The sequence below is a fragment of the Lepus europaeus genome, chromosome 20 (assembly GCF_033115175.1).
Source record: "Lepus europaeus isolate LE1 chromosome 20, mLepTim1.pri, whole genome shotgun sequence".
NCBI lineage: Eukaryota > Metazoa > Chordata > Mammalia > Lagomorpha > Leporidae > Lepus > Lepus europaeus.
This window is the reverse complement of record NC_084846.1, coordinates 55,091,371-55,103,409: the sequence shown is the minus strand read 5'-3', so window position 1 is coordinate 55,103,409 and position 12,039 is coordinate 55,091,371. Positions and strand designations below refer to the sequence as shown.

The 12,039-nt window shown below is 39.0% G+C and overlaps 1 protein-coding gene across 3 annotated transcripts in view; it reads right to left on the bottom strand.

Annotated features, from left to right (window-relative positions):
• KRIT1 (KRIT1 ankyrin repeat containing) overlaps positions 1-12,039 on the bottom strand; it is a 41,931-nt gene that overhangs the window by 26,174 nt on the left and 3,718 nt on the right. For 2 of the 3 annotated variants that reach the window (XM_062179113.1, XM_062179114.1), the window contains exons 2-8: positions 11,211-11,314; positions 10,179-10,338; positions 9,165-9,257; positions 6,336-6,465; positions 5,174-5,417; positions 4,874-4,989; positions 4,222-4,365 (exon numbers count right to left, since the gene is read on the bottom strand). In XM_062179113.1, the coding sequence (XP_062035097.1) occupies positions 4,222-4,365; positions 4,874-4,989; positions 5,174-5,417; positions 6,336-6,465; positions 9,165-9,257; positions 10,179-10,338; positions 11,211-11,312 (989 nt within the window). In that variant the 5' untranslated portion in view covers positions 11,313-11,314. The remainder of the gene's footprint in view (positions 1-4,221; positions 4,366-4,873; positions 4,990-5,173; positions 5,418-6,335; positions 6,466-9,164; positions 9,258-10,178; positions 10,339-11,210; positions 11,315-12,039) is intronic. The other variant, XM_062179115.1, reaches the window with a different exon arrangement.

The following is a 12,039-nucleotide window of genomic DNA, read 5'->3' as shown; positions in this document are numbered from 1 at the left end:
CAGTGATCTGATGCCTAAAAGTACTATCAGAGAAAGAAGACATTGCTCTAATTGAAAATGGAGGGTCTGATATAGGTTGCACAGGAAGAATAAAGAAGTGAGCGAATATGAGATATGAGATATTTACTGAGTGGCTGACAAATTTTCCACAAGTTTTCTGACTAGGTAAAAGCTAATTAAACAGTTTGAGAAAATGTTAACTCCAGAAAGCAAAGAACAGATTTTAGGTGCCTGGTCACCAATTTAGAAATCTTAGCTTAGAGCAATCCTAGGGTGACCTCATTAAATGAACCTCAAAAGGTAATACGGAAACCAAAGAAGATCCCTAAACTTTTCAGGGTATTCTCTGGGTCAAATTGTAATAATATTCAGATATTATTTCCCCTTTTAATTTTCATAATTCATTGGTGCAGAGTTTTCTAGAAACTTTATAATATGTAATACTGTACAGACTGTAGGCAGAAGCAAATGAGAGAATCCAGTTATCTTCTATTAACCTAGACAGAAAAGAGATGCGTGGAAATGTACAGCAATGCCACCCTCTTCACTGATTTTTTTTTTAATTTTGGAAAATAGGGTATTTTTCATAAAATTAATTTTTTTTTTTTTTGACAGGCAGAGTGGACAGTGAGAGAGAGAGAAAGGTCTTCCTTTGCCGTTGGTTCACCCTCCAATGGCCGCCGCGGTAGGCGCGCTGCGGCCGGCGCACCGCGCTGATCCGATGGCAGGAGCCAGGTGCCTCTCCTGGTCTCCCATGGGGTGCAGGGTCTGAACACTTGGGCCATCCTCCACTGCACTCCCGGGCCACAGCAGAGAGCTGGCCTGGAAGAGGGGCAACCGGGACAGGATTGGTGCCCCGACCGGGACTAGAACCCGGTGTGCTGGCGCCACAAGGCAGAGGATTAGCCTAGTGAGCCGCGGCGCCGGCTTCATAAAATTAATTTTATATTAATATGCATATTGTTATAAAATACACACTTAAAATACCTCTCAGTTGTAATTTCTAATATGGTAAATACTACTAGATTTAATCCACATAAGCAAAAGTTCTTTGATATTCTGTGTCTTTTAGCAGTATAAAGGGGTCTTCAGAAAGTTTGAGAACTATTGACCTAATCCAAAATTCTATTTTAAAGATGAGAAAACTGACTAAGAGGGATGAAATGCCTTGTCTGACCTTACAAAGACAGGACCAAACCTCAGTGTTTCAATCATAGCTCAGTGTACTCGCCTCAATCCTTGCACCAATTAGTACTAAGAATATATTTCCAAGAAAAGGTAATATAATGTCTTACTAGTTAAGACATTTTTAAACTCAAATCCATATCAAATGATGCATCTGATTAAAAGTACTGCAAGGTGAACTATATTGCTCCTAGTGAACTAAATATTAGTATTTCCAGCTGACAAAAATTAATCTTAAAAATACCATGATAATAAATTTTAGGTTTAGACATCAAAATCTTTGTATTTTAACAGTATTTACTAATAAAAGCCAACATCTACTTAGTTCTTACTATATGCTTTCAAAGCACCTTATTTGCATTTTCTATTCAAATTTTAGGGAAAGTAAAAAACCCCATCTTACAGATAACTAAAAAGACCTTGAAGACTTAAATAACTTGGCCATACTTTTAGAAACTAACTGTTGGGACTGAAACCTAGGTCCATTCCATGCACATCAAATACTATACATATTTTGTTTTTATGTTATAGGTAGTTGAAAACATTACCATTGTTTCTTACAGAATAATCCCCTGCCACTTAAAGAGAGCAAAATAGAACCATAAATCTGGAATTCCTAGACTAAAGTTCACTGCCTTTGCCTGTTCTAATTCCACAACATACTTTCTTGAGGTTTAAACTACACAAGGGTACTGGAAAAAATTCACGGAAAAAAGGAATTAAGATAAACTGATTTGGGGCCAGTGCTGTGGCACAGCAGGTTAAGCCGCTATCTGCAGCACCGATTCCCATATGGGTACCAGCCCAATTCCCCAGCCACTTCTCTTCTGATCCAGCTCTCTGTTAGTGTGACTGGGAAAGCAGTGGAGGATGGCCCAAGTGTTTGGGCCCCTGTACCCACAAGGGAGACCTGGAAGAAGCTCCTGGCTTGGGAATGAACCAGAGGATAAAAGATATCCCTCTCTCCCTCTCTTTAATTCTGACTTATTAAAAAAAAAAAAAAATCTGATTTGGTGAAGTGAGTGCTTAGCCCAGCAGCTAAGAGACCTGTGTCCCACACTGGAGTGTCTGGGATCAATTTCCAGCTTTGACTTCTGACTCCAGCTTCCCACCAATGCAAATCCTGGCAGGCAGGAGTGATGGCTCAAATAATTGGGTTTCTGCAATCCTTATGAGAAACTTGGATTGTGTGTCTGGCTCCTGGCCTAAGGACCTCATCCAGCCTCAGAAATTGTGGGAATTTGGAGAACGAACCAGCATATAGGAGTGCTCTCTGTCTCTTTCTATCTCTTTCTTTCTCTCTCTAAAAAAAGGGGGGGTTTATTTTAGTGCAAAAACCAAAAACAAAATACTCCCCACTGAAATCCATGCATAGTTTTTCATAATGTGTATTTTCCATGAACTTTCTGAAGATACTTTGTATGTTTACTTCTTTTTGTTTAGTACCAAAGTAGAGTATGCAGTTTCTTTTAATATTATTTCTGCTACCAGTAATTAATAGTATTCTGAAGAAAACAATTACTTCAGGTAAAGACAATTTAAGGGTAATTCCCTCCAAACCTAAACATAAAAATTCACTTTAATGGGAAACATAACATCACATTTATAGAATAAAAGATCACATTTGTAGAAAACCCAAAAAAGATATATACTAAAAGCAACAATACAAAGGTACTTCTTCATGGAAAATGCATATTGTGAAAAAAAAATCATGCAAGGATTGAAAAAATGTTATGCGCAAAAATAACCTTTTAATTTCATTTCCATGAACTTTCGAAGCACCCTCATATTTAGCTATAAGATCATAAACATTAGAATCAGAGAAAGCAAAATAATTTTGAATTCAAGAGAACTCTAGAAATGCACTATTGTACCACACATGCAGATAAATAAACAGATATGCAGAGAAGTAAAGTTCCTTACTTAATGTGACACAGCTATGACATTATTGATATTTACAGGCAGTACCCAACATGATAGTTCTTACACAGGCAAAGGAAATTCACTTTCAACAATGGGTCAAAACCAACTTTCACACAGAAATGATGGTTAAAAACTTCGGTAAGTCCTTTCTAGATGAAGGCACACAGCACTAAGCTGTGAGCAATAAGAACTTAGCCTAGGTGAGGAAAAGAGTTATTATGTAGAAAACAGGAGGAGAGTCAGAGCTACATTTGACAACTAGTAGAAAGAGCTAACCAGGGGGCAGAATCGTGGTGTAGCAGGTAAAGCCGCAGCCTGCAACACTGCCATCCCATATGAGCACCAGTTAGAGTCTCAGATGCTCCACTTCTGATCTAGCTCCCTGCTAACGTGCTTGGGAAAGCAGCACAATTCAGCTCATGCCCTTGGGCCCTGCAACCACACGGGAAACTCAGATAAAGCTCCTGGCTTCGGCCTAGGCCAGCTCTGGCCACTGCAGCCATTTGGGGAGTGAACCGGTGGGTGGAAGACCTCTCTTTCTAACTCTGCCTTTCAAATAAATTAAACAAATCTTTAAGAAAAAGAAAGAAAGAAAGAAGTAACCCCAGTCCTGTTCCAACCTTCACATCTAAAAGCAGGAAGACTGTGTTTCCAATGAAGGCTTCTGGAGACTTTTTGATACCACAGATTCTCGAAGAACTGAAAGGATACTTTCCTGACAAGATTCAGGGTCACATTTTAAGTAGATAATATATGTACATTTTATAATAAGGATATACTAACATAATATTGACATCTATACAAAAAACCAGAAACTACAAGTGACAAAAGGACTTTGTACTGTATGATGACATTTACTAGTTATTGACTGTCCTACTGCATGACTCAGCAGTTCCTAGGAACACTGGCATACTTGTCCAATGGAGCAAGATGTTACAATTTTGAATAGTGGCATTATAAAGCACCAAAGACCAAAATAGAAAGCTCTAAAGGTAAACATGGCAGAGAAAAAAAAAAAGTGTTTGGAATGGAAATAGTTTTGATAAGAAGGACAAACACTTATAACCAAGAGTTCATTCTTTCAGAAAAGAAAAGAATAAATAATCCACTTACCAGCATGCATAATGAATGGGAGCCCAGTGATCACTATCTAATTGGTTGACTGAAAATCTTTCATTGAGAAGACGATTAAGTAATTCTGAATCTCCTTCACAGGCACTTCGATGGAGAGGGAAATCATCTACCCACTGTCGTTCTCTAATCATTAAAAAGAAATTTTAAAAATATAATAGCGCTGTTGAAGTTCAAAGTTTTAAAACAAATGTGACACATTTAAGCTATATATAACAGAGCAGCTGCAAACTAAGTAGTGATTACACTGCATATATAATCTTAAGTAGTAATTTTTTAAAAAAATTATTTGATAGGTAGAGTTATAGACAGAGAGAGAGACAGACAGAAAGGTCTTCCTTCGTTGGTTTACTCCCCAGATGGCTGCTTCGGCCGACGCTGCGCCGATCCGAGGCCAGGAGCCAGGTGCTTTCTCCTGGTCTCCCATGTGGGTGCAGGGCCCAAGCACTTGGGCCATCCTCCACTGCCTTCCTGGGCCACAGCAGAGAGCTGGACTGGAAGAGGAGCAACCGGGACTAGAACCCGGTGCCCATATGGCAGAGGATTAACCAAGTGAGCCGGCCCCTTAAGTAGTAATTTAACATTAGAATGCAAGTCCTAAATAAAGCAATGTGGAGTAAAAGCAAAATAGTACTTGTCTTCTGTGACACTGCTCATGCTTCTCTGCCATTTCTCCTGTTTAGGGATTTGGATTTTTGAGTAGTCTGGAGCTCCTAGACCAAAGTATGGATTTATTACCACTTTATCTACCTAGAAAGGGAAAACAAAACAAAAACTCCTAAGAGTTTAGAAACTTGATTTTTATATACATAAGTAGAATATGGATGTCATCTTAATGTTCAGTTAGTAACAGATGTATTTATCTCAGGAAAAAAAATTACATTTGAGATGGAACATCTTTTGCAACCAGAGACAAAATTTGTTTACTTCTTACCCGGTTTGTATACTGAAGATCTGATCCAAACAAAGGGTTGTAAATACAGGTATCTGCTTTCTCTAGGGCTAACATCTTACTCTTGATTTCTAGTGCACTATAGCCCATATGTAGTGAGTTTTCTGTCTGACCTGATTCAGTAGCATATGCAGGGTTTATGACATTAGTTTTTATTCGCTCAAGAGGAGAGGGTCGGAATAAAGCTGGAATAAAGTGAGATTGTGCATGCCGTTCATCCAACCACCTGGCAAAACATTAAAAAAAAAAAAAGGCAGTAGGAGAGTGTGTCAAAAGTGAAGACAGAAAGGGCAGACTATTATCCAACTCTAATATGTGATATTTTCTAATATTACCTTCAGATTTTTAGAATTTTAATTAGTGTTGGTTAAGTCATTATTATTATTTTTTTTTTTTTAATTTATTTGACAGGTAAAGTTATGAACAGAGAGAGAGAAAGGTCTTCCTTCCATTGGTTCACTCCCCAAATGGCCTACAGCTGGCGCTGCGCCGATCCGAAGCCAGGAGCCAGGTGCTTCTTCCTGGTCTCCCATGTGGGTGCAGAGCCCAAGCACTTGGGCCATCCTCCACTGCCTTCCTGGGCTGGAAGAGGAACAACCGGGACTAGAACCCGGTGCCCATATGTGATGCCGGCGCCACAGGTGGAGGATTAACCAAGTGAGCCAAGGTGCCGGCCCCAAGTCATTTATTATTAATAAAAGTTTTGTTAATGGACAGAGCAAACGTTTTTATATAAACAATTATAATTTACAAAACTCCTTTCAAAATATATGAAGAACTTTTAAAATTTAAATCACCAAGATGTAGGTGACTTTAGTCCTATTATTACAGAAAGACAAAGACAGGAGAGGTAACTGACATATACACTGATAAGAGAAATTCAATACTAAATCTAGTTTAATAACAGGGGAATCTTAATTCATGTTAGTCATTTTTGCAGAATAAGATTAACATGTTGTAAGGAGACCAGGACAGCCCTGTCCTGGGAGCTACTCATTTCTATATAATAACTGAAAAACTTACACTTTCTTTACAAATTATTTTTAAAAACTATCTTCCAAAAGTATCTGTATCTATGAGAACTCATCTCCACTATGAATATATATTTGATTAATTTAAAATTATTTTTCACAGCATTTCTTACTTATCCAAAGCTATTAACATTCTTGCTGTAAGTGTAGCAAATTGAGTACTGGATTCACTGCAGACTCGCATAATATCTTGTAAGCAGTAAAAAATTGGGCATCCTGGAGTATATGTATATTTAGTATTATCTGAAAAAGAAAAACAAAGAATTATGCCAACATATAAAAGGTTTACAGTTGCATGTTTTCATTTAAAGTATACAGTGAAAGTCAACAAAAGTTTACTTTAACCTAGTAGTCAAGATGTCCATGTTTCATATTAGAGTACTCGCGTTTGAATTCTGATTCCAACTCCTAACAGTAGCTTCCAACCAATGCAGACCCTGGTGGGCAGCAGTAATGGCTCAAGTAACTATGTTCTTGCCACCCTCACTGGAGACCTGGATTGTGTTCTCAGCTCCTGGCTCTGGCCCCAGCCCAGCCTCAGCTGTTGCAGGCATTTGGGGAGTGAATCAGTGTATAGGATCCTTCTTTCTCTGTCTCTAGGCCTCTCAAACAAACAAATAAATAAAAATACACATATTTTAAATACTAAAATTTATTAAATAGAATATAAATCATTCTAGTTTTGTAATTAGGAGGCCTACATTCAAGTGTTGGCTAGCTCTGTGACCTGGTACACTTGAGTGAACGCAGCATTTGGAATCTTGGAAGAGGGGCTGGTGCTATAATTCAGAGGGTTTAGACATGGCCTGCAGTGCCAGCATCCATATGGGCATCAGTTCAAGTCCAAGCTGCTCCATTTCCTATCCAGCTCCCTGCTATTGTACCTGGGAAAGCAGAGAATAGCCCAAGTCTTGGGCCCCTGTACCCATGTGGGAGACCATGAAGAAGCTCCTGGCTCCTGGTTTCAGCCTAGCCTAGCCTAGCTCGGGTCTTTGTGGCCATATGAGGAGTGAACCAGGGGATGGAAGATTTCAATTTGTCTCTCCTTCTCTCTAACTCTGCTTCCCAATAAATAAATCTTTAAAACAAAACAAAAAAAGAACCTTGGAGGGCTGCAGAAATTCTTTCCTATTTCCCTCAATGGTGTAACAAAACCTTTTACTGAGACTTCTAACACCGTTTAAAATACTGAACTTTTAGGGGCAGGTGTTGTGGTACAACAGATTAAGTTGCCACTTGGGATGCCTGAGATGGAGTCCCACCTCCAAAAAGTGATGGCTCATATACTTAGGTTCCTGTCACCCACGTGAGACTTGGATGGAGTTCCTAAATCCTATCTTCAGTTTAGCCCAGCCCTGGCTGTTGCAGATATTTGGGAGACAAACCAGCAGACAGAAGACCACTCTTCTTCCGTCTCTCTCCTCACTGTCTTTCAAATAGCTTAAAAAAAAAAAAAAACAAAACATAAAACAGGGGCCAGCATTGTTGTGTAGCAGGTAAAGCCAACGCCTAAGACACTGATATCCTAGCAATATGTGTGCTGGTTCAAGTTCTGGCTGCTCCACTTCTGATCCAGCTCCCTGCTAATGGCCTGGGAAAGCAGTGCATGATGGCCCAAATACCTGGGCCCCTGGCACCCATGTGGGAGACACAGAGGAAGCTCCTGGCTGCTGGCTTTGGTCTGGCCTAGGGGACTAAACCAGTGGATAGAAGATCTCTGTCTCTCTGTAACTCTTTCAAAATAAATAAATAAATCTTCAAAAAATAAAACAAAATACTGAACTGTTTAACCTATACCTCCTGAGGAAACATATCTGGAATGCTAGAGAGGGTTAATAACATACATCTAAGTATTGTGTAGCAGCAAGCTGATGGGTTGTCCACGGTGGCTCATCATTATGTCACTAGCAACATTACCAGAACTCTCATAGCCAAAGTGATTTCCAATCTGTTAACTCACTGAATTCTTCCACACCTGAGCCAAGCAAGGGCAGGTAAAAAAATTGTCTCTGCCCCTGTAGTAAACTAAATCTAAAAGAAACCATCTGCTCAGGGTCAAAAATTAGAGGGCTACAAGGTCTGCACTGAAATTCAATGTTTTTCCGTGAGCATTATTCCAGGATGTCGAAGGCTCAAATTAAATTTTCATGTTAGATCCATGTTCTTTAAAGATTACCAATAATGCACAGAGTATTTTAGAACTATTATTGACATTTTCTGGTCCCAAGTACGAATTGGACCCTGATTATAATACGTTAATTCTCCAGAATACTTAAATATCTGTTTTTATTCTATTTATAGCCCATCATTTGAAAACTCCCTTATTATAGCCTGGATTCTTTTAATTTCAGTTATGCCTTTACTCTTCCCTCACTTCTTCATCCTACTTCAAAAAACCAAAACCAAAACACTATCATTGAGCTAGGAAGCCTGTTTATTACTTTGAAATCAAAACATCTTTAAGTAAAATATTTCCCTTTTTCAGTTAATTTAATTTTTTTAAGATTTATTTATTTACTTGAAAGGTAGAGTTACAGAGAGGCAGAGGCAGAGAGAGAGTCGTCTTCCATGCGCTAGGTCACTCCCCAAATGGCCTCAATGGCTGAAGCTGGGCCTATCTGAAGCCAGGAGCCAGGAGCTTCTTCCGGATCTCCCACACAGGTGCACAGGTCCAGGCACTTAGGCCATCTTCTACTGCTTTCCCAGGCCACAGCAGAGAGCTGGATTGGAAGGAGAGCAGCTGAGACTCGAACCAGTGCCCATATGGGATGCTGGCACTGCAGGTGGTGGCTTTACTTGCTATACCACAGTGTCAGCCCCTCACTTAATTTAAAAACATGTATTTTATTATGAATTTTAAATGCAAATTCCTAAGTTCCTCGATGGACTTCAACTTAACATCTAAAGTACACAAAGATTCATAAAATGAATGTAGACTTTACCTTTGACAACTGACGGAACAATAAATAATGCCGCTTCTCTGCCCATCTTTTCTCCATCCAGAGGAAATGTCTTCATCAGTACTACTCGTTTGCCTAATCATTTAAGTCAATAAAAATAGCAATAACAGACTTTAAATCTTAAAAGTTACCTTGAGAATTAAAAAATACAGTTTTAAAAGGCTTTATCAAGAGGAACTGAAATAAAAAACAGCCAGTCTAATGAACATTCTGAGGACAGTCAGCCAGTAGAGTCCATGTTGTGGTATTGCTCATTATAAGAGAAACTTCCTAGATCAAAGAAAATTGATCTGGTAAGGATGGAGAGAACAAGTGAACAGCAAAGCACCCTGCAGAGTCAACAGACATACAAGTGCTCACTCAGAAGGGATACAGGCAGTTAGAATTTTGTTAGCCTGGGCTGGCTAAGGAGGGAGATATAATTAGATTTCAAAGTCTTAATGTTTAGTAGTTCTTCATTTAACATTTAACTTCTATTCTTAATTCCAGGTTTTATAAAAATATGATTGGGCTACAAACTATTGTTTTGAATTCTGACTACCACTCTTGGTCTGCTTTTCTGAATTTGGCATCAGGGGGCTATAAATAATAATCTGCAAGTTTTGTGCTCGAAAACCCCTCATCCTCTAGATCCTTTGTCATATTTACTAACCCTTCCAGTTCTCACCCTAAGAAACAGAACCTTGTTCCTGACTCAGGTAGAAAGGCACAGTGTCAGGAATGGGCCCTCTGCGGGTGGAGAGATAATATTAAGATTGTAAGCAATAGTCTATTATATTATAGCCCCAAAAATTATTTTACAAAACTAGCACTTATATGAAATAAAAGTGTTGGATACAGAATAAAATTCTAATAAATTCCACAGGCATTATTTCTTTGGTCTGGCTTGAGGTTTCTTCCTCACTTAATCTTCCCTGCTCTGTTGTTTCCTCAAAGCTGGGTGTGATTTTAATTAATTCATTAAAAAGGGTGTGTGTGGAGAGAGGGGTTTCCTACCTCTGATACCCTGGTTTGCAGGAGAAATTGGTTTAGTAGTTTCCACTACATAATCCAATATGCCTTGTGTTATTTCACTATTGCCTTGAAGTTTAGTTTCCAACAAAACTTTCTTCCTCTTTTTTTTCTGCCCTTCAATGGGAACTTCATGCAACAAAATCTGCGACAAGAAAAATAACATTAAGACAAAGTTTAGAATAAAATTTAGTTGACACAGAATACTACAATAAGCTAGCAGCCTTTTTCAACCATAGCTGCAAATTAAAAGAACTTGCTAAGTCATAAAAATAATGCCGACACCCAGCCCAATCTGAGCTCTGCTAAATGAGGGTGTCTGAAGTCTGGAGCTAGGGCTGGCATTTTCAAGACTTTCAGCGTAGCCAGGACTGAGAAACGGCAAGCCAGAGCACGGCGGAAGGCGCGCCCTCCTGAGAGCCTCTGTAGTCCCCTCGCAGACTTCAGCTAACCTTAACAAGCAGCTCCAGCAAAACCCGAGAAGTCACTCAGGTTAGATCAGAAGTATTTCACAGTGCTTAGAATTTACTACATAGAAAAGGTAACAATTCAGTTATATGTATATTTTGCCTCAGTTACACGTTTGCTAATATATGTAATATGACTCAGTACTACAGAGAACTTGACTAAAACTTATAGTAAAATATACATTTAAATGAACTGCTAAAAATAGTAATTTAACAGAATAACCAAGAACAATGTTTAGATTGAAATTTTTAGTGAACTGACATTCCAGTGGTTTTTACTTTTCAAGAACCATTCCATAAATCATACTCGAATCTAAGCCTATAAATTCCAAGTATAATTCAAACAAGTAACTTTTAACACGTAATCACCTATCATGTCAATGAATAGCAAATGGTCAAAAGGCTGTGGCACACAAAAGACAGTGATGGGTAGATTCAGAATAATGAGTTTGTCAGTAAGAATTTATTGACTATGGTAAGAGTTTATATGTAAATGACAACAGAGAATGACAGTCAATAGTAGAAATCAAATGTCATTAAATTCTCTTACTTCATATGACTTAGCTCTGTATTCCCGAGAATTGAGACTGGCAGTATTCTTCGGACGAATAACAGCAACATATGCATCTTCTATGTTTTCTGGATTTCCCATTGCTTTATAGAAAGACAAAAAAAAAAAAAGAAAAAAAAATCCTTGCAAAGATTAAATGACAAAACTGGTGGCAAAGCAAAAAAATACTACATCTTAATATGACAGTTTCTATTTCTACATAATCTTTTGGAAAAACAATTTTTAAAATCTCAATTTTTTTTTTCTTAGCATCTAATGGGGCCAACTTTATGGCACAGCAGACATTGGTGAATTCTTGATACTGGTAAGCTCTTTCATTGTCCATGTCTTGATCTCTGCAACCTTGCCAACAATGCCAGCATCCCATATGGGTGTTGTTTGGAGTCCTGGCTGCTCCACTTCCAGTCCGGTTCCCTGTTAATGTGCCTCCCAGATAGGTGCAGGGGCCCAAGGACTTGGGCCATCTTCCACTGCTTTCCCAGGCCACAGCAGAGAGCTGGATCTAAAGTGGAGCAGCCGGGACTAGAACCGGAGGCAAATGGGGATGCTGGCACTGCAGGTGGCGGCTTTACCTGTTATACCACAGCACTGGCCACTATTTACTCTTTTCAAAAAAGGTTCTTCTCACTTATAGGCCAGCAAATTTCTTTTCTTTTTTTTTTTTTTTTTTAATTTTTTGACAGGCAGAGTGGACAGTGAGAGAGAGACAGAGAGAAAGGTCTTCCTTTTGCCGTTGGTTCACCCTCCAATGGCCGCCGCGGTAGGGCCGGCGCACCGCACTGATCCGATGGCAGGAGCCAGGTGCTTC